This window comes from Bombina bombina, chromosome 7, assembly GCF_027579735.1.
Source record: "Bombina bombina isolate aBomBom1 chromosome 7, aBomBom1.pri, whole genome shotgun sequence".
NCBI lineage: Eukaryota > Metazoa > Chordata > Amphibia > Anura > Bombinatoridae > Bombina > Bombina bombina.
This window is the reverse complement of record NC_069505.1, coordinates 202,183,656-202,207,539: the sequence shown is the minus strand read 5'-3', so window position 1 is coordinate 202,207,539 and position 23,884 is coordinate 202,183,656. Positions and strand designations below refer to the sequence as shown.

Below are 23,884 nucleotides of genomic sequence, written 5' to 3'. Positions count from 1 at the left end.
TGAAGGCAGATGGGTGTAGGGGCAGCAAGCAAAAAGCGGACTCAATGTCCAGGTTCACCATTAACGCCCCCGCCCCTTTACCCCTGATGATCGCCAATGCATCATCAAAGGACTGGTAGTGAACCGAGCTCATGTCTGGGTCAATGGCGTCATTCACCGACCCCCTTTTTGGTAAGGACAGGTGATGGATAAGGCGAAACTTGCCTCTATCCTTCTTAGGGACAACCCCAAGTGGGAATACCACCAACTCAGGCAGAGGCTTCTCCCAAAATGGGCCAGCCACCCTGCCCAGGGACAACTCCTTATTCAATTTGTCCCGTACTACTTCCGGAAATTCGTACGCCGATTTAAGGTTCCGGTGGACCACAGATCCAACCACTGGACCCTCCACCAGAATCCTAAACCCTTCCCTTAACCCCGACCTGAGCAGATGGGCCGCCCCCTGGTCGGGGTAGTGAACCAGCCATGGCTCCATGGCAGATAATTTAAGTGGGGTTGGGGCCTTTGTACCCAGGGCCCCCTTTGGAAGCTGGCTTGTCTGCACCAGGATCCGTTTGCCTGCTGCAGTCCGCCCCGGGAATGTTGCCCACTGCAGAATTTACAGATGTGACGAAAGGAGCAGCTTGCCCCCCTGTCACAAAGTTTATCTTGGAATTTCCAACATTCTCTGCCGCAACGTTTCTGCCTTGGTGCCGCCCTGTTGGCCCCTGGACGAGGCGTGGGGGTGCTAATTGCCCCCCTTCCAAGCCCAGTTTGGACCACAGGTGAATATCCTTAGTACCGAAATGCAGGAGAGGGTAACCCACCATCTTCCTGCGGAAGGCCATGTCATATTCACGCCATGCGCCTTCTTTAAACCTGGAGTGGATATCATCAATTGTATCCTCATATTTAAACAGGTTATGACCCTGGGAGGGCCACTTATCTACATAACACATCGCCAGTACCCTAAAGCACCGCTGCCACTCCTCATAGATCTCCGGCCACTGGACCTTCTTAGGTCCAGTGCCATCCGCCGCGCGTTCCCTGGCCCTACACGCCTCAGGGGAGAGTTCAAAGATATTGACATAACATCCATCTTGAATCTTTTTCACGACTTTAGATTTTAAATGACCATATAAGAAGTGCACCAGGCACGGGTACGTGTCCCCGTGAGACGCCACTTTCCTAGACACTTGAACTGCCCCTAAACCCGCCAAACCTGTGCTGACATCATGCGATAAGAGAACCCCCTGGCTAACCCCCACTGAGGAGCCCTTCCCTTTCACCTATGCAGCTACCAACTTCTTTATCATTTTAAACATCTCCTTCTGCCCTTTTCCCACTAGGCCTAGGTCACCCTCACTTTCAGATCCTGACCCACTAGAGGATGAACCTAACTCTACGTGTGCAGATGTGTGTAGTAGGAACTCACCGCTGGGGCCGTGGCAGCTGGTGTTGATGCCGACGTAGGTGTCGTGACTTGACAGGATGTGGACGCCATAGCCGGTCCAGCTTTCTCCATTGGAAATCCCTGGGGAAACAAGACATTTTGGGGAGTACTCCGTGCTGATGCTGGAACCCCTGAGGGGTTCCAAACCTGATCCCTAGGCAAACACACACCTAGCGCAGCTGCAACTGCCTTCCTTATCATTTCCTCAGTCACACTGGGAACCTGGCCCTGAGGCCCACTCACACTTTCTCTGATAGCATCACACCTTAGGCCTTGTGCCACATGCATACTAACATCCCTTGAAACTGTTCCCCCAGAAGCAGTGCCTGACACATCCAGAAACTCTGTATCAACAGTTATGTCCCCCTGTCTAGCCACAGTTATCCCCCTGTGGACCCCGGTATTTGTTCTGCCCTGATTAGCCAGACCAGATATAGCACCTCTCCCCCTCTGCCACTGCAAAGTAGATCTCCTGCCTCCAGCCATTTTCCCCTGTGCCTTTCTAGCCAGCCCCACATCGCGCTCTCTCTCAACAACTCCCGCCACCCCAGGAGCCCAACGATCTGCACGGAGCCTCCCAAACTCACTAGTGTGTGCTCCGTGTGGCGACCTGCTCCTCTCGACTCCTCTGCGCACTCTGCTGCGCCCACGCTCCTCCCCGTCTGAAACGTCACTTGGGGACTATGCGCGTGACCCAACGCCAGAAGGGGCGGGGCTAGGGCCCGACGCAGGCCCAGGAACATGAAGAGCCCAAACCATGTGGGTGCCCTGTCCCCCGGCCTGACCCGCTCCCACGCACCCCCAAGCCATCCGGGGATATGTTCCCCAACAGGGCCTGAGCAAGCGACAGGACCGAGGACAAGGCCACTGGTGGAAGGGCCTGAAGCTGCTACCATGACGCCTGCCCGGCAACAGCTTGGTCCGTTTGCGGCCTATCCCCCTGTGGGGACACATGTAGGTTACTGGTGGGTTCCTGGTGCGGGTAAAGGGATGGGGATAAATCCAGTGCTGGCACATAGGAACTTCTAGGTGGCGTATGCGCCGTACTTACTGAGGGCCCCATAACCCCCACCTGGCCAGCCCCTCTAACTATCTCAGGCACAATAACCCCTAGAGCACTTGAGGAATCAGTATGTTGTGGGTGATGGCCTGAAGGGGAGCCCTGTGATCCGGAGCCCACAGTAATGGCCCTGTCTCCCAGCCTCCCCCTCGTGTTAGGCCTATTCTGAATCATGGGGGCTGCCCTGGGCCTAGCTGCCGGGGAAGGGGGTACCACATCCTCTGAGCCTGATCCACAGTTTTCTCTTGCAGCTCCCCTCATGCCTGGAACCTCCTTCACCACTTCTCTATAACGCTTTGGCGGCACAGACTTTCTCTTGTAATGCTCCATCTCCACAGAAGAAATCTTGCTTGAAGTCTGGAACCAGGAACAGAAGAGGGCTTGATCCACTGCAGTCAGGACCTATAAAGGTAAGCAGAAACACCCGCCCCGCCACTTGCAACAATGTAACACCTAGTACCTTCTAGACTTCAACTCAGTTATCCCTTAATTTTGTTACAGGCCCACTAGAGGGCCCTCCACTTCCAAAAGAAGAGTGGTCAAAAATTCCAATAGAGAGGTGTAAGAAACTCATTGATATTTACAGGAAGCGATTGATTTTTTTCAAGGCGTGTGCTACAAAATATTAAATTGAGGGTGCCAATAATTTTGTCCAGTCCAGTTTTGGAGTTTTGCATGGAATGCGTCAGTTTTGGCTTTTTTTCTCTCCACTTTTTTGTGTCATACCAATACAAACAAAAGAAATAAACATGAAAATGCATAAACATTAAACATTTGTAATTGCAACAATTTTCTGGGCAAGGTGGTGCATTATCTGACAGAAATGCAGGGGTGCCAATATTTTTAGCCATGACTGTATGTATATAAGCATATACATATATTTTTAATGGGAAAACACAGTTCCTAAAGAACGCAATATAAAGGCACTTTTCAGTGCCATTGTTTTTAATAACACCCCACTCCTGCCATCTTTAAAGCCCCAAAACTTCCTATTGCAGTTGTTTTTTATTTTAAAAAATGCTGCTTTTTTTTTTTTTATAAAACTAACTCTATTTTGAGGGCATTTGGGGCATTTTAGAAAATTAACCAGATATCTAATCCGTGAGCTTCCGGTAGCAATAACCAGCCACTTAAAGGAACACTGAACCCAAATTTTTTCTTTCGTGATTCAGATAGAGCATGGCATTTTAAGCAACTTTCTAATTTACTCCTATTATCAATTTTTCTTCGTTCTCTTGCTATCTTTATTTGAAAAAGAAGGCAGCTAAGCTTTTTTTTTTTGGTTCAGTACTCTGGAGAGCACTTTTTTATTGGTGGATGAATTTATCTACCAATCAGCAAGGACAACCCAGGTTGTTCACCAAAAATGGGCCGGCATCTAAACTTACATTCTTGCATTTCAAATAAAGATACCAAGAGAATAAAGAAAATTTGATAATAGGAGTAAATTAGAAAGTTGCTTAAAATTTCATGCTCTATCTTAATCATGAAAAAAAAGTGGGTTCAGTGTCCCTTTAAGTAATGGCTGGTTTATCATCGTGCAAACGCAAACGAGAACACTTGACCGTTTTCTAATACCTGAGACCTCAAATCTTTGAGGCCTTATATAACTTTTTTGTCGAATCATTTTTTTAAAATCATTTTTATTAGATAGTGTTATTATGATGGTAACTATACTTTTGAATGTATTTTTTTATGTGTTTTGTGACACTTTATTGTTTTGCAAAACAATTAACCAGAGCTCTGAAGGCGTGTTATCCCAACATTCATTAAATTAAATTGCGCTCAAGTGGTCGTGTTTACTTTCAACTTGTAATGCAAGTGCTAAATCCGATGCACACAAACTGCACCGATAAACCCATTATCGCTTGTGAGTAACCGTTACCACGCCACTTGTAATCTGTCCCTAAGTGTATATTTAGAATTGCTAAAAAAAATTAAGTCTATTTTACTATTTAAAAAATATGCTCAATGAATACTTTTTGACTTTAATTACCTTTGTTGTAAGTCACATGTTATAAGTTTAACGTGTTATTTAAATTTAATTACTGCCTCCTTTATATTATACAATGACATAACAGGAAGTGTATTATTCCAATGTAAACTGCTGTAACGCAGCAAGATTGCACCTTTTATTTTTATTAAATTGCAGTATGTGTGTGTCCTATATTAGAGTGTTGTGTCTGTGTCCTATATGAGAGGTATGTATGAGGGTGTTGTGTGTGCCCTATATGAGAATGCTGTGTGTCTTTGTGTCCTGTAATAAGAGTGTTGAGTCTGTGTATGTCCTATATGAGAGTCTTGTGTCTGTGTATACTATTAGAGTGTTGTGTCTGAATGTCATATCTGAGAGTGTTGTGTCTGTGTGTATGTCCTATATGAGAGTGTTGTTTCTTTGTGTGTGCATCCCATGGGGCCGATTTATCACGGCCCGAATGGGGCCTTATACACCTGTTTCTGTGCAAGCCTTGAGGCTCGTCGGAAACAGGAGTTAAAGTGAATGTCAACTTTCATGATAAAGTGCCCGGTTTTTAAAAAAAACATTAAAACAGGGGCACTTTCATTCATGAAAGTTTACATTGCACCGGATTTTACAAATACTTACCTTCTCCTGAAACACCGGATCACCCTGCCTGCTTCTTCCTGCTGTACTAACACAGCAATGACAAAACCAGCTTCCTCCAATCACGACGTGGCCTCACCAGATAAACACTCTTGGGGGAGGGGGAAGCTGTGATTGTAGAGAGCTGGTTTCGTCATTGCTGGCAAAGTAAAGAGGAGCTACAGGCGTGGGATCGGCGATCTGGCGTTTCAGGAGAAGAAGGTAAGTATTTGTAAAATCCGGTGCAATGTAAACTTTCATGAATGAAAGTGCCCCTGTTTTTAATAGGCTTTTTAAAAACCGGGCACTTTATCATGAAAGTTGACATTCCTTAACTCGTCCGCCTGCTCTGAGGCGGCGGACAGCAATCCGCCCGATTGCATACGATTGGGTTGATTGACACCCCCTGCTAGCAGCCGATTGGCCGCGAATGTCCATGGGGGGGCATTGCCCAAGTATTTTTAGTGAAATGCTTGTGCAATGATAAATGCAGACAGCGTATGCTGTCTGCATTTATCAATGTGCGGCAGACATGATCGCTACAGCGGATTATGTCCATTCGCACTTTCATAAATCGGCCCCAATATATGAGTGTTGTGTCTGTGTGTGTCCTATATAAGAATGTTGTATGTGTATGTCTTAAATGAAAGTGTAGTATGGCATATATGAGAATGTTTTGTATGTGTGCCAGTCCTATATGAGAATGTTGTGCCTATGACCCCTATTTATGAAAGTCTGGCGGACCTGATCCGAAAGTGCGGATCAGGTCCGCCAGACCTTGCTGAATACGGCGAGCAACGCCACCCCCTGCAGACTCGCGGCCAATGGGCCGCCAGCAGGGGGGTGTCAATCAACCTGATCATACTCGATCGGGTTGATTTCTGGCGATGTCTGTCCGCCTGCTCAGAGCAGGCCGACAGGTTATGGAGCAGCAGTGTTTGTGACCGCAGCTTCATAACTGCTGTTTCTGGCGAGCCTGCAGGAGCATGATACATATGCCCCAATGTGTGCTGTAGGAGAGTCGTGTTTCTGTGTCTGTGTGTGTGCATGTCCTATATGAGATTGTTGTGTCTGTATCTATCTAATCTATCTCTATCTATTTATCTGTCTATCTATCTATCTATCTATCTCTCTATCTATCTATCTAAAACAAATGCGCAACTTTTGCTGTTAAAAAAGCCATCTAAGGACATGTAGTTTTTGTTTATTCTCAGAAGTAAATGAACCTAACTGAAATATATGTTTCTGCATTTATTGGCCACAATAATGGATTCAATCCAGGTTCAGGACAAAACCAGTTAGAAAGTTTGATAAAAAATCCTGACCTAAATATCTGATTACATTGCCATATATAACATCTCAAAAAAGTAGCCATGAACAATATTACAATTTTGCTAAAAGAAGCAGTTGCTTATTGTAAAAATGGAAAGGACACATACATCAGTATAATTCATAACCCAATCTATTGCTCTTTTGGTTAGATCTGTCAGGGGTGCCCTCCCACTGTCACAGGATGTGTATCTGTTGTCTTAAACCTTTCCTACTATCCAGGGCTGAAAATAACTTTTGAACTCTTATATTACTCATAATATAACCAGTGAGCACACTTGATGAATATAGACTAGCAGCTTTACATTTAGTAAAACTAGCCAGTACGTATCAAAAGTACCCCACTCCCACCATTATTCAATGACCACAGCACCTCGAAGCAACTAACAGTGATATAAACCTAAATACAGGTGCATGGGGGGGGGGGGGTTGTTCACCAATAATTGAAGCAAGAATTATATGAGGATGTTTAAGAAGAAATAGCACAAACTTATTGCTATGTTGGTTAACTTCAAAAAGCCACATATCGGCAGTTGAAACCAATTTGTAGTTGCATTCTGATGTGGTCACCCAACCAGTCTTTGCTCACTACCCAGACCCCACCAGGCTACCTCGCCTGCCTGCACAAGGAACCCAACCACTCCACCTTTACCCCCTCAGCTCCCTTAACTGGCATAGTCCAGCCAGCACCCCAGCAGCCAAGAATTATCCATTGAAGAGCCTTGAGAAGCTTTCTGAGTATATATATATATATATATATATATATATATATATATATATATATATATATATATACAGTGGGGCAAAAAAGTATTTAGTCAGCCGCCAATTGTGCAAGTTCTCCCACTTAAGAAGATGAGAGAGGCCTGTAATTTTCATCATAGGTATACCTCAACTATGAGAGACAAAATGTGGAAACAAATCAAGACAATCACATCGAATTGACCTTGAATTCTATTGGCTGATTGGAACAGCCAATAGAATGCGAGGTCAATCCTATTGGCTGATTGGATCAGCCAATTGGATTGAACTTCAATCCAATTGGCTGATTACATCAGCCAATATGATTTTTCCTACCTTAATTCCGATTGGCTGATAGGATTCTATCAGCCAATCGGAATTGAAGGGATGCCATCTTGGATGACGTAATTTAAAGGAACCTTCATTCTTTGTTAGGACTTCATTTGAAGAGGATGCTCCGCGTCGGCTGGATTGAAGATGGACCCGCTCCGCTCCGGAAGGATGGAGATAGAAGATGCCATCTGGATGAAGCCTTCTGCCGTCTGGAGGACCTCTTCTGCCCCGATCGGATGAAGACTTCAGACCCTCTGGAGGACCACTTGTGCCCGGCTGGGTGAAGACGGCTCAAGGTAGGGTGATCTTCAAGGGGTTAGTGTTAGGTTTTTTTAAGGGGGGATTGGGTGGGTTTTAGAGTAGGGGTGTGTGGGTGGTGGGTTGTAATGTTGGGGGTGTATTGTATTCTTTTTTTTACAGGTAAAAGAGCTGATTACTTTGGGGCAATGCCCCGCAAAATGCCCTTTTAAGGGCTATTTGTAATTTAGTATAGGGTACAGAAATTGTATTATTTTGGGTGCTTTTTTATTTTATTAGGGGTATTAGATTAGGTGTAATTAGTTTAAAATTCTTGTAATTCTTTTTTTTCCTGTAATTTAGTGGGGTTTTTTTTTCGTAATTTAGTTTATTTAATTTAATTGTAATTAATTGTAGGTAGTTTAGGTAATTAGTTTAATGATAGTGTAGTGTTAGGTGTAATTGTAACTTAGGTTAGGATTTATTTTACAGGTAATTTTGTACTTATTTTAGCTAGGTAGTTATTAAATAGTTAATAACTATTTAATAACTAACTATTGTAGCTAGTTAAAATAAATACAAAGTTGCCTGTAAAATAAAAATAAACCCTAAGCTAGATACAATGTAACTATTAGTTATATTGTAGCTAGCTTAGGGTCTATTTTATCGGTAAGTATTTAGTTTTAAATAGGATTAATTTATTTAATTATGTTAAATTAATTTTGTTTAATTTAAATTATATTTAAGTTAGGGGGGTTAGGGTTAGACTTAGGTTTAGGGGTTAATAACTTTATTATAGTGGCAGCGACATTGGGGGGGGGCAGATTAGGGGATCATAAGTATAATGTAGGTGTCGGCGATGTTGGGGGCAGCAGATTAGGGGATCATAAGTATAATGTAGGTGGCGGCGGGGTCCGGAGCGGCAGATTAGGGGTTAATAATATAATGCAGATGTCGGCAATGTCGGGGGGGGGGGCAGATTAGGGGTTAATAAGTGTAAGATTAGGGGTGTTTAGACTCGGGGTTCATGTTAGGGTGTTAGGTGTAGACATATTTTTTATTTTCCCATAGGAAACAATGGGGCTGCGTTAGGAGCTGAACGCTGCTTTTTTGCAGGTGTTAGGTGTTTTTTTCAGCCCGCTCAGCCCCATTGTTTCCTATGGGGAAATCGTGCACGAGCATGTTTTGCCAACTTACCGCTGATTTAAGCAACGCTGGTATCGAGGTGAGATGTGGAGCTAAATTTTGCTCAACGCTCACTTTTCTGAGGCTGACGCCGGCTTGCAGAAAACTCATAATACCAGCGTTGCCTTAAGTGAACAGTAAGAAAAAAAGGCTTGTTAGCACCGCACAGCCTTACTGACAAAACTTGTGATCTAGCCGTATATTAATTCAGTACTATGTTGTACGAGACAGCAGCTGCATTCTTGATATTGTTAACCGGTTTCCTAACCTATTTACTTTTCAATCCCATTAAATGAATTCCCCATTCAAGCTAATGAGCCTGTAACTTCCCCTGTTGTAAGATGTCAAGTTCGTTTTTAGTTTACTAATTTTTATATGAAATCTTCACAAAATGATCTTACAAATAATAGGTCATATTACTGTAATATGGGTGATACATCAATCTCCCGTATAGAGATAATTATAACAGCAGAATAGAATGCTGCTGGAATATAATAATTTTAACAAGTGCAGATCTGTCAGTTCTCTCTGTGGGTCAGCACATCCGTAGAGAGCATCCTGGCCAAGTTCAGCTCCACCCATCTAACACTGAAAACGCCAGCTGCGGACAAAATATTAAGATAAAATTTAAGTTTTAAAATTAAAAATAAACCGCTAGATTACGAGTTTTGCGTTAGAGGCTATGCGGCGCTAACAAGCAGTTTTCCCTCACCGCTCGCTTCCCTACAGCCCGGGTATTACGAGTTTTTACAAACCCGTCGATAAAAGACAAGAAGTGAGCGTTGAGCAAAAGTTTGCTCATTACTGCATTCCAATACCAACACTGCTTAAGTCAGCGGTGAGCTGGTCATACGTGCTTGTGCACGATTTCCCCATAGGGATCAATGGGGAGAGCCGGCTGAGAAAAAGTCTAACACCTGCAAAAAAGCAGTGTAAAGCTCCTTAACGCAGCCCCATTGATTCCTATGGGGAAATAAAAGTTATGTTTACACCTAACACCCTAACATGAACCCCAAGTTTAAACACCTCTAATCTTACACTTATTAACCCCTAATCTGCCACCCTCGACATCGGCGACACCTACATTATTCTTATTAACCCCTAATTAACCCCTAATCTTCCGCTCTAGACACCACCGCCACCTACATTATACTTATGAACCCCTAATCTGCTGCCCCAACATCGCCGCCACCTACATTATATTTATTAACCCCTAATCTGCCACCCCCAATGTCGCCGCCACCTACCTACACTTATTAACCCCTAATCTGCCGTCCCCAACGTCGCCCCCACTATAATAAACATATTAACCCCTAAACCGCCGTTTCTAACATCGACGCCACCTACCTACATTTATTAACCCCTAATCTGCCGCCTACAACGTCGCCGCCACTATACTAAATGTATTAACCCCTAAACCTAAGTCTAACCCTAACACCCCCTAACTTAAATATAATTTAAATACATCTAAAGAAAATTTCTATCATTAACTACATTATTCCTATTTAAAACTAAATACTTACCTATAAAATAAACCCTAAGCTAGCTACAATATAACTAATAGTTACATTGTAGCTATCTTATGATTTAGAATAGTTACTAAATAGTTATTAACTATTTAATAACTACCTAGCTAAAATAAATACAAACTTACCTGTAAAATAAAACCTAACCTAAGTTACACTAACACCTAACACTACACTATAATTAAATAAATGATCTAAATTAACAACAATTAAATCAATTAAATTAGCTAAAGTACAAACTCCCCCACTAAATTACAGAAAATAATAAACAAATTACAAGATATTTAAACTAATTACAGCTAATCTAAGAGCCCTATCAAAATAAAAAAAGCCCCCCCCCCAAAATAAAAAAAACCCTAACCTAAACTAAACTACCAATAGCCCTTAAAAGGGCCTTTTGCGGGGGCATTGCCCCAAAGTAATCGGTTCTTTTACATACAAACAACCCCCCCAACAGTAAAACCTACCACCCACACAACCAACCCCCCCAAATAAAATACTATCTAAAAAAAACTAAGCTCCCCATTGCCCTGAAAAGGACATTTGGATAGGCATTGCCCTTAAAAGGGCAGTTAGCTCTTTTGCAAGCCCAAACCCTAACCTAAAAATAAAACCCACCCAATACACCCTTAAAAAAACCTAATACTAGCCCCCTGAAGATCGACTTACCGGGAGAAGTCTTCATCCAAGCCGGGCCGAAGTCCTCAACGAAGCCGGGAGAAGTCTTCATCCAAGCCGGGCAAAGTGGTCTTCCAGATGGGCAGAAGTCTTCATCCAGACGGCATCTTCTATCTTCATCCAGCTAGCACGGAGCGGGTCCATCTTCAAGACATCCAACGCCTAGCATCCTCTTCATCCGATGACTAAAGACTAATGAAGGTACCTTTAAGTGACGTCATCCAAGATGGCGTCCCTTAGCTCCGATTGGCTAATAGAATTCTATCAGCCAATCGGAATTAAGGTAGAAAAAATCCTATTGGCTGATGCAATCAGCCAATAGGATTGAGCCCGCATTCTATTGGCTGATTGGAACAGCCAATAGAATGCGAGTTCAATCCTATTGGCTGATTGGATCAGCCAATAGGATTGAACTTCAATCCTATTGGCTGATTGCATCAGCCAAAAGGATTTTTTCTACCTTAATTCTGATTGGCTTATAGAATTCTATTAGCCAATCGGAATCTAAGGGACACCTTCATTCGTCTTTAGTCATCGGATGAAGAGGATGCTCCGCGTCGGATGTCTTGAAAATGGAGCCGCTCCGCTCCGGATGCATGAAGATAGAAGATGCCATCTGGATGAAGACTTCTGCCCGTCTGGAGGACTACTTCGCCCGGCTTGGATGAAGACTTCTCCCGGCTTCATTGAGGACTTCGGCCCGGCTTGGGTGAAGACTTCTCCCGGTAAGTCGATCTTCAGAAGGTTAGTGTTAGGTTTTTTTAAGGGTGTATTGGGTGAGTTTTATTTTTAGGTTAGGGTTTGTACTTGCAAAAGAGCTAACTGCCCTTTTAAGGGCAATGCCCATCCAAATGCCCTTTTCAGGGCAATGGGGAGCTTAGGTTTTATTAGATAGTATTTTATTTGGGGGGTTGGTTGTGTGGGTGGTGGGTTTTACTGTTGGGGGCGTTGTTTGCATTTTTTTTTACAGGTAAAAGAGCTGATTACTTTGGGGCAATGCCCCGCAAAATGCCCTTTAAAGGGCTATTGGTAGTTTAGTTTAGGGTAGGGTTTTTTTATTTTGGGGGGTCTTTTTTTATTTTGATAGGGCTATTAGATTAGGTGTAATTAGTTTAAATATCTTGTAATTTGTTTATTATTTTCTATAATTTAGTGTTTGTTTGTTTTTTTGTACTTTAGCTAATTTAATTTAATTTAATTGATTTTATTGTTGTTATTTAGTTAATTTATTTAATTATAATGTAGTGTTAGGTGTTAGTGTAACTTAGGTTAGGTTTTATTTTACAGGTACTTTTGTATTTATTTTAACTAGGTAGTTATTAAATAGTTAATAACTATTTAATAACTATTCTACCTAGTTGATATAAATACAAACTTGCCTGTAAAATAAAAAGAAACCCTAAGCTAGCTACAATGTAACTATTAGTTATATTGTAGCTAGCTTAGGGTTAATTTTATAGGTAAGTATTTAGTTTTAAATAGGAATAATTTAGGTAATAATAGTAATTTTCTTTAGATTTATTTATTTTATATTAAAGTTAGGGGGTGTTAGGGTTAGACTTAGATTTAGGGGTTAATAACTTTAATATAGTGGCGGCGACGTTGGGGGCGGCAGATTAGGGGTTAATAAGTGTAGGTAGGTTGCAGTGATATTGGGGGCGGCAGATTAAGGGTTAATAAATATAATGTAGGTGTCGGCAATGTTGGGGGCAGCAGATTAGGGGTTAATAAGTATAATGTAGGTGGCAGCGTTGTCCGGAGCGGCAGATTAGGGGTTAAAATTTTTATTATAGTGTTTGCGATGCGGGAGGGCCTCGGTTTAGGGGTTAATAGGTAGTTTATGGGTGTTAGTGTACTTTTAGCACTTTAGTTATGAGTTTTATGCTACAGCGTTGTACCATAAAACTCTTAACTACTGACTTTAGTATGCATTACGGATCTCTTACAGGGTAGGGTGTACCACTCACTTTTTGGCCTCCCAGGACAGACTCATAATAACGGCGCTATGGAAGTCCCAGAGAAAAAAGACTTTACGAAGTTTACGTAAGTCATTTTGCGGTAAGGCCAAAGAAGTGTGCAGTGATTCGTAATAGCAGCAGGCGTAAAAAAGCAGTGTTGTGAATATTAACCTTATTATTATTATTATTTTTATTATTATTTCAGTAGTATACCCGCAAAGTGTATTATGTGTTAAGAGACAATAAATATTATGAAACCTCTATATCATTCTGATAATGTAACTCAATATTTATATAATAGCGGTTACCAAGTTTGCAGGGGCAATGTGTGCAATTTAATAACACTCTGAATTATATCATTTGCAAAGGATAATATATATAAAAACCTGAATCCTTTTAGTTCTGATTTGTCTATTAACTAAACTGAGACCAGATCAATAAACAAACCTAGTTTATTAAAATAATTATTGGAAATAATAATCAATATTTGAATAAAGCAAATCAATAAACATACATCATTACAATGATTTAATGATTATCAGGTTAAAACTAATGAAAACAATCACTAAATTATTTTATTTGCAGTAGCTTGCATGTATAATAGAGAAACAGAATTTGTTGTTATTTAAATTCTCAGCATAGCCGGCAAGAATCAGGTAAACTAATAATCCTGGCAAACCATAAGAAAATGATATTATTACCAGATTCCTGATTGACCCAGTGTTATTGTCAACAGATAAGACCAAGTTAACAGGAATAACCAAATAAAATATTTGTGACTATAAAGGGCAATCCAGCATTGATTAACTTACCTGATTCAATAATAAAACTTTGCATATAAATGTAAAGAGCATAAATCATATTAATAAAACTGTTTCATATAGGTTTGTTTCATACTTATCAACATTGAGGGATCCTTTACTGGGGTTCAGTGTAGAAAAAATATGGGTTGACTATATGAGGCTGAAAAATTGCTTTTATAAAGCTTATAGCTTGATTTATACAGAAATTTATTTAAAACGATGAATGAAAGTTATATTGATTTTATTCAACTAATGCAATACTTGATATAGATATCTGTAACTTAAACCATCACTTAAAGAAAACGATAAATACTGTTTCCTTCAAATTACTTTATGGTTTAAAATACTTACCTGTAGCACTTTGGAGAGCTGCGCTAATCCTGATCCTTCTTTACAGAGATTTAAAAATAGGAGGCTTAGCGCAGCAGATCCCAGGGCCTGTGTTAAAGATGAAGGTCTCAGGCCCTGAGATCCGTTGTGCTAAACCTCCTATTAGCAAGCACCAGGGTTCTGTGAAGAAGAATCGGATTAGATCAGCTCTCTAGCACACTAACGATAAGTATTTAACACTACAGTGAACTTTTTCACCTGTAGCAAAGGAACAGTGTCAGAGTATATGAATATTATGATGAATATTAAATATGTATACATATATATGTATATATATATATGTATATTTTATGCACTGTATATGTTAGATGAGACCTCAGGATTAATTGAACATGAGTTTGTTGAACACAGCTTCTAATCCACGGGGGGGGGTCCCAACCCCCTACCAGATGGGTTAGCTGGGTGAATACACGTTTATCAGGATTGTAAATCAGCATAGCTTTTGAAGCACCACCTCCTGTGGTGTAAAACACACAAACATTTTTTTTCCCTACTCATTTGACTATATATGCAGAGTTGTATAACTCCAAGACATTTGGTGATGAGAGAAAGGAATGTGTTCAAGGGCCCTCTGGAATTTGTCACCTAAATCTTTGTGATTTCAAAGTAAGATGTGTTGCAAACACACAGTTAGGGGGAAGGTGACACAAATAGAATTAAATACATTTTGCAAAGGGAACAATGCCAGTTTTCCATGTATGTTTAAAATGATTCATGATATATATGTTGAAATTAAACACATTATATTAAATAGATAATTGCTGCAGGGGATATTTATATAGGAAATAAATTAAGAATTAGTATAGATTAAATGACCATTTTTTTTTAATCCCATATTTGAAGTGCATATATATAACATAAATTTTCTATTTTTCAAGTGGACCACGGGAAAAATTCCTGCATGCAAGGACTGTGGGAGACATAGAACATACTATATCATGTGAAAATATATTAAATATATAAATGCTATAAATTTCAAAATAATTAGCAGTATTAAATTGCCTTAATATAATACAACATAAATAATAGAATATATTTGATATCAAAACGATCAGGGAATTGATCTGATGCTGCTCCATCTATGATAGATGTTGAGAGAGATTAATACAAGAAATTATGGCAGTTATCACAAAGTTTAAAGAAATATTTCACTGTCTAAAAATGTTTAGAAATGTTAAGGATGAATTTGTTTTGTGCTGTCTGCTGCCACCGAAAGGCCGATACCGTTATAGCAGTTGAAATTTAACTGCTTAAAGGATGCGTTTCCGTGGTGACCAAGGGCCAATCCAAATAGACATCCCACCTAACCAATGGGATGGTCAGATCTCGTAGGGCCACTCCCATGGTTTCATAAATGAGTGAAAAAGTTATTTAAGTGGATGCATTTTAGAAGAGACACAGATTTTTGCTGACTTGAATGATATACTGCTGGGCGTCCAAAATACATTCATTCTGAACAAGCTGATCTACCTTTTTCTCAGTGATTGCAAAAATGTACTTATATATTTTCTGAGATGAAACAAGGAATCCTTGGTAACGTATATATATAAAAAGAAAGAGGGCAGTCTGCATTTTACTAGTATTCAGCCTGTGTAGGGTTAAACAAATCCTTGCTGCTAAATTATTTTATCTGTACAACTATAGAGTGATAACTCAGAATTGGGTTTTTACATAAATAATATATACAATTTCTGATGTTTTTAATAGAAGTGTATATTGTACTATTGTTTAAGTTAGCACTGTAAATCATATTGCTGAATGTTTGTTAGCTGCTATTTTAGATCTCATTGTAATATTTTAAATGCAGTCTGAATGAAAGGTTGGTTTTAAAGATAAGCGTGTATAAACTTTGCATAGCATATTTAAATAGTTTTCAAGCGCATATAAATTTATTTCATATTCCTTTTATTGCAAATATATTTCAAAAATGTTCATGGATATTAACTAAATAAAAGAATTCAGATATTTATATTATTTGTATGGTCTAGTAGGTGCATGTTGATTAAGGGTTTCTATTTTTAAGGAAAATTATCATTTGTATTGTGTTATAACCCTGCCATAAGCTGATATATTATTTGGAGAGCACTACTTAGATTTTCATAAATATACTGACAACAGTTTCATTTGTTTACCAAAACTGAATGTAAATGTTCCACAAATATTCAGTATTGGTTTAGTTTAAAACAAAACTAATACAGAATGGCATGGGCAATGAAAATTTAAAAAAACAAAGGGGCCGATTTTTCAATGTCTGTCCGACTGATACGCTGTAGCGTATCATGTCCGACAGACATCACTGAATGCTGACTGCATACACTGTCGACATTTAACATTGCACAATGCGGCCCCCTGCAGATTCGCGACCAATCGGCCACTAGCAGGGGGTGTCAATCAGCCCTATTGTATAGAATTGTGCGGATTGCAGACCGCAGCCTTAGAGGCAGCAGACCAGTTATGGAGCAGGGGTCTTTAAATCGCTGTTTCATAACTGCTGTTTCCAGCGAACCTGAAGGCTTGTGCGGAAACAGGGGCATCAAGCTCCATTCAGAGTTTGATAATTCTTTAAAATATTTGTTACAAAATATTTGGTAAAACCAAATTTTTCGCCCGTGCATACCTCTAGTATTTTTCATCGAAACCATGACTTAAAGGGACAGTTTAGTCCAAAATAAACTTTCATGATTGAGATAGAGAATGTCATTTTAAATAATTTTCCAATTTACTATTACCGCCAATTTTGCTTTATTCTCTTGGTGTTCTTAGTTGAAAGCGAAACCTAGGAGGTTCATATGCTAATTTCTAAGCCCTTGAAGGCTGCCTCTTCTCTCAGGGCATTTTGACCACTAGAGGATGTTAGTTCATGTTTATCATATAGATAACACTGTGCTCACGCACGTGGAGTTCAGGTAAGCCAGCTCTGATTGGCTAAAATGGATGTCTGTCAAAAGAACTGAAATAAGGGGGCAGTTTGCAGAGGCTTATATACAAGGTAATCACAGAGGTAAAAAGTGTATTTATAAAACTGTGTTGGTTGTGCAAAACTAGGGAATGGGTAATAAAGGGATTATCTATCTTTTTTAAAAATAAACATTCTGGTGTAGACTGTCCATTTAACATGTAGGATTTAAAAAGACTGCCCGTGTGAAGTATTTTGTCTCACAGTTATGTCTCACTATATGAAAGCTGAGAAGGTTGTCTCTTTTTTATTTAATATTTTATGTTGTTGAACATTTTTTAAAGTTTTCTTTTTTTGGAATATATTACTGTTTGTAATGTCTTAAAACATGTTTGCCATGCCATTATTTTTTAACAGTGTAAGTTGTTCTTTGCTATGACAAGTTATTGGTTGCGAGATAGAAGCAGATCCATTGATTTCAATACTAATAATAATAACAACAACTTATAGCACTTTCTTTGTTTTGGACACAAAGCCCTTTACATAAGGTACAGTTGTGTAACAAAGTTAGAAGTTACATGTTTTATTTCTGATATCCCTGTGTAAACAGGTAGGTCTTGAGTCTTTGTTTAAAAATGTCCAGGGAGGTTACTTCTTTCACTGTGCTGGGAGTGTTCCATAGAGATGGAGCGGTATGGCTAAAAGTTTGCAAACCACGTTTTTGTTGAATTCTTGTTGAATTTGGCTTCTGGGCATGTGCTGATTGAAGAGTGCGAGTTGGGACATAGGGCACCTGTAATTCTTTTAAATAGCTTGCTCCCTGATCATGCAGAGTTGTGTAGGATAGCAGGCTTATCTTGAATAGGGTACGCCATTTTATTCGCAGTAACTGCAGAGAGTGGACGATGGGTGTCACATGACAATAGAGCTGATTTTGTCACTAGTAGATGAGGAGAGTCGGTTACAAACATTATTGCAGAGATTTTTGTCATTAAGATATTAGCTTCACAAATTAATATTATTGACTCTAGACCACTGTCTGGTAAGAGCATTTCCCACAAAAAGTTGACTTATTCTGAACAGAACCATTTGTTTTCCAAGAACAAAATATATAAATACATTTTGAAACAGTTTCTTTTAGATGGAATATAAAACAAATGTTTCACATCACTCTGAAGCTTTGTTGTATAAATCTTAGTCCATACTTTGTTTTTATTACTTTTTGAATTATTGATTTTGTTGGTTGAGTAAAGCTGCTCTATTTATAACATTTGCCCTATAAATAATTTCTAATATGCAAAACCGCAACAGTTTTTATTTGGTAACATTACACTATCCAGAGAATGCTATACACGAGACTGAACGTTCTTAAGATTCTAAAGTTTATTAGTTACAGAAAGCCAAGAAACATTTAATTATCTTGATTTCTTCTAGTTTTCATGACCACTAGCGTCTCTGCAGAGTTATGAAGATTTCACTGATGAAGGAAAAATTTGACACCGTTAGAAAATGTAATTAATAAACAGACAATTTTTACAGAAATTGGATTGCATCTTTCGTTGGTGTACTCGGCTAAGCAAAGCAGAACCAATCTTGGGTACTTGTATACACAAGAAAGTGAAAGATGTACACACATCCTATAAATTATATGCATATATCAATGATCATGGATTTTTAGACAGACAAAAAAATCTATTAAAGGGACATGAAACTCAATTTGTTTTCTATTGTGATCAAGGTAGATCATCCCATTATAAAGAACTTTCCAATTTACTTCTATTATCTCATTTGTTTTGTTCTATTGATATCCTTTGTTGAAAATCATACCTAGGTAAACTCAGTAGCAGCAGTGCACTACTGGGACACATATATGTCTCTTGTAATTGCTTTCCCCAAAGTGTTTGACTAGCCTCCCAGTAGTGTATTGTTTCTCATTCAACAAATGATACCAAGAGAATGAAGCAAATTTGATAACAGAAGTAAATTAGAAAGAAGTTTAACTTGTATACTCTAACTGAATCATAAAATACAATAATGTGTTTAATGTATCTTTAAATAAGAAATTCAATATATATTGATATGAATATTAATACACAATACAATAATATAGTTTATTCTTACCAAAAAAGTAGTCTGCACTGTAGCCTAGTTTATTGAACCAAATATCGCTGTGGAACTGAAGAAGCATCACATTTCCGCTGGAAACCACAGTAGTGGGTACATGAACGTCACAACAGAATCTGCCCAGTTCTGGAGATGTTGTTCTGCTTCCATCATTAATAATTAGGTAATCGTACAAACATTCAGTGGAAAGTTCCAGGTCAAAGAAAGTGAAGTTCAAAACAATCTAGGGAAGGTAAAATGTCTGAGAAACGCCGCCAAGCACCGTCACTTACTATCACTGCATATTGTATTGTGTGCGCCCATGAGACAAATAAATGGCATTAGTTGTGTTTTTATTACATGAGTTGTTTTTCTAAAAATTAGACATTAAACATTTCGGTTTGTTGATAATATAATTCAATCAATAAGTAAAAGGGGATGTTTAATGATGTTGGTGTTAATTTTGATTAAGTAATAAAACCTAATAATGGGATTCGGTTCCCTTAAAAGGATACTGAACCCAAACTTTTTCTTTCGTGATTCAGATAGAGCATGACATTTTAAGCAACTTTCTAATTTACTCTTATTATCAAATTTTCTTAATTCTCTTGGTATCTTTATTTGAAATGCAAGAATGTAAGTTTAGATGCCGGCCCACTTTTGATGAACAACCTGGGTTGTCCTTGCTGATTGGTGGACAAATTCATCCACCAATAAAAAAGTGCTCTTCAGAGTTCTGAACAAAAAAAAGCTTAGATGCCTTCTTTTTCAAATAAAGATAGCAAGAGAACGAAGAAAAATTTATAATAGGAGTAAATTAGAGAGTTGCTTAAAATGACATGCTCTATCTGAATCACGTAAGAAAAAATTTGGGTTCAGTGTCCCTTTAAGTAACTTATCAATTGCAATTAATGTTATTAATAAGTAAGTAGAATCAAGGGTCAAGTCCTACAAAAAAAAGTGTGGGAACTCACCAAGACTTCCACCATTTCTCACAATTAATATTATATATATATATATATATATATATATATATATATATATATATATACTGTATATATATATATATATATATATATATACACATATACACATATACACATATACACACACACACTGTATTTATATGTACATAATTTATACACTTTGGTTAATGAAAGCAAATTAAATTGAATGAAGGGTCGAATGGTTGCCTTTGGGCCTGAAAAGCCTCCTCTGTCACAGAGTCTCATCCATTTAATGTGCAATAGTCCTATTTCTGCTGAAGGGAGCTAAATAACCCCAGGGCAAGCCACACAGAAATGTAAGAACCATATACACACACACACTGTATTTATATGTACATAATTTATACACTTTGGTTAATGAAAGCAAATTAAATTGAATGAAGGGTCGAATGGTTGCCTTTGGGCCTAAAAAGCCTCCTCTGTCACAGAGTCTCATCCATTTAATGTGCAATAGTCCTATTTCTGCTGAAGGGAGCTAAATAACCCCAGGGCAAGCCACACAGAAATGTAAGAACCATGTGTAATAAAAGATAATAAAGATAATATTCATAACAGGGGTGATAACACAGCAGGACAGCTGACAGTCTTACGTTTAGTGTATTGTAGGAAGTGTTACTGCCCATTACTAGAGGATCTCACTATTACTCTAACTTGACTGTGCTTCAGCTCCTCCCCCCAGCTACAGCAGTTTTTACTGAAGTGTTTCTGTTCTCTGTCCAGTGGGAACTTAGTTCCTCCTGCAAAAATAGTGCAGAAACTCCGTTCCCATGCGTTCCCCCTCTACTTGACCCATGAGTAGAATGCATTATTTCCATTTGCAGCAGAGGTGGATGGTGACATAAAACCAATATTATTTAGTTCAGATCAAGAAGCAATTTGGGGTGTGATTCTATACAGCTCTCTGGGTTTGTGGTATTCTGCAGAAAATCTGCTTAGTACTATGAAGCCCCTGTCCGAATTCTATAAAGGCAGTTTTTATCTTGAGAACAGTGAGTCTCTCAAAGGAGTGTTCCCTGCATTTAAGTATGTGAAAGCAAAGCATACATTACCATAGGGCTCACAAAAAATATCATAATTTAAAAAGCATATAAAATGTATTAATGAATTACTTTATACTAGTGTTGCATTGAAGACACTGTAGAGGTCAGAAGGTCTCTTCGCTATATTAAGGAGTTAAAGGGACACTGAACCCACATTTTTTCTTTTGTGATTCAGATAGAGTATGAAATTTTAAGCAACAATTTTTTTAATTTACTCCTATTATCAAATTTTCTTTATTCTCTTGGTATCTTTATTTGAAGTGCAAGAATGTACATTTAGATGCCGGACCATTTTTGGTGAACAACCTGGGTTGTCCTTGCTGATTGGTGGATAAATTCACCCACCAATAAAAAAAGTGGTATCCAGAGGTCTCAAACAAAAAAATAGCTTAGATGCCTATTTTTTCAAGTAAAGATAGCAAGAGAACAAAGAAAAATTGATAATAGGAGTAAATTAGAAAGTTGCTTAATATTGCATGCTCTATCTGAATCACAAAAGAAAAATTTGGGTTCAGTGTCCCTTTAAGGTGGTAGGGAGTTTTACAAAAGCAATAGAAAAAGATATTTGGTAGCCTGCAACCAATAATACATAAAAAAAATCAATAAACAAAATAATATGGTATAAAATACAATAATGTGTGTGATCTGCTGATGTTTTCTCACCTGATGCCCTTTTGGAGCCCATAGGGTAGTGACACAATTCGCATAATTGGGGTATAAATCAGGGTATCCAGGAGAGGTTACTGTGCCATTATCTTTTGTGTAGGTTCCACCACAATCCACTACATAGAGAACAAGAAACAGTGCTAGCATTTTGCCAGGACACAACTCACAGAGCATTATACAATTAGAAGTATGCTTGATCCTATTTGATTTATACTCTGATTTTATGTTTTCAGCTCTCAGTCCTCTGCTCCTCTGTCATTATCTGCTTCTAGGGCCCATTAACAGGACAAGATTTTAGGATGTTTGAATTGCAGCACGTTATATATAATCAGTTTCTCAATAACTGTGGTTTCCTAACTTGTTCTCATCTAAACTTTATGGCCACATAGTGGCTCTTGGCAAATGGGTAATCCTGTACATAAATGGCTTTTCCTATGCTCTCTCTGGTGAATTTAAGGCACCGGGTGCATTCATTACTACCTGCTTTCAAAACCTAAATTTATAGGGGCCCATTTATCAAGCTCCAGATGGAGTTTGAGGGCCCGTGTTTCTGGCGAGCCTACAGGCTCGCCAGAAACAGCTGTTATGAAGCAGCGGTCTAAATCGCTGCAATTCAACTGATTGACACCCCCCTGCTGGCGGCTGATTGGCCGCGAATCTGTAGGAGGCGGCGTTGCACGAGCAGCTCACAAGAGCTGCTGGTGCAATGCTGAATACGGAGAGCGTATTGCTCTCTGCATTCAGCGAGGTCTGTCGGACCTGATCCGCACTGTCGGATAAGGTCCGCCAGACCTTTGATAAATATCCCCCATAATGTGAAAACTAATTTTCTTCAGGGAAGATACTTTTCAAACATACAACTTTCAGAGCCATGTAACCAGAAGAAGGATTTAACCAAGTACAGTTTGCAATAGGATCATTTTTTTGAGTATGTACTGAGAAATGACCATATTTCAATTTTACATATGGTTTGCAATCCTATATTTTAAACTGGTCCCATTTTGGAATTTTTTTCCCGCTGTAATCCCCCAATACTATACAAATCATGGTGACACATGTCATGCCATTGGGCTGCTATGACACAGTACGGCCTGCCCCTCCCACAGCCTGTTATAACTACTAACAACAGACATAAACAAGGTATTGGATGGAGCTAATGTATATTACTTAAGGGACATTCTACTTTAAATACTACATTTTATTAGCATGTTTTGTCCTAGATTATAAGTAGAGTGCAAAAATATTAGAGCTCTTAGAGCCCTTGTGCTTTAGCGTTGCTTGAGCGTAATCAATAAGGCTTCTATTTTTGAGCTCACATTACCAGTTATTTTTTTATTGATTGAGTGATAGTTTAGGATGTGCTAAAGTCTGCATATCAGATTGAGTGATAGTTTAGGATGTGCTAACGTCTGCATGTCAGATTGAGTGATAGTATAGGATGTGCTAACGTCTGCATGTCAGATTGAGTGATAGTTTAGGATGGGCTAACGTCTGCATGTCAGATTGAGTGATAGTATAGGATGTGCTAACGTCTGCATGTCAGATTGAGTGATAGTTTAGGATGGGCTAACGTCTGCATGTCAGATTGAGTGATAGTATAGGATGTGCTAAAGTCTGCATGTCAGATTGAGTGATAGTTTAGGATGGGCTAACGTCTGCATGTCAGATTGAGTGATAGTATAGGATTTGCTAACGTCTGCATGTCAGATTGAGTGATAGTTTAGGATGTGCTAACGTCTGCATGTCAGATTGAGTGATAGTTTAGGATGGGCTAGCGTCTGCATGTCAGATTGAGTGATAGTTTAGGATGTGCTAACGTCTGCATGTTAGATTGAGTGATAGTATAGGATGTGCTAACGTCTGCATGTCAGATTGAGTGATAGTTTAGGATGTGCTAA

The 23,884-nt window shown here is 39.1% G+C and overlaps 1 protein-coding gene across 1 annotated transcript in view; it reads right to left on the bottom strand.

Annotated features, from left to right (window-relative positions):
* Positions 1 to 18,529: 18,529 nt before the first annotated feature.
* Positions 18,530 to 23,884, bottom strand: part of LOC128635824 (embryonic protein UVS.2) — a 106,001-nt gene continuing 100,646 nt past the window's right edge. Inside the window, exons 11-13 of the mRNA XM_053688933.1 lie at positions 21,984 to 22,102; positions 19,292 to 19,517; positions 18,530 to 18,647 (exon numbers count right to left, since the gene is read on the bottom strand). Of these exons, the coding sequence (XP_053544908.1) occupies positions 18,634 to 18,647; positions 19,292 to 19,517; positions 21,984 to 22,102 (359 nt within the window). The 3' untranslated portion in view covers positions 18,530 to 18,633. The remainder of the gene's footprint in view (positions 18,648 to 19,291; positions 19,518 to 21,983; positions 22,103 to 23,884) is intronic.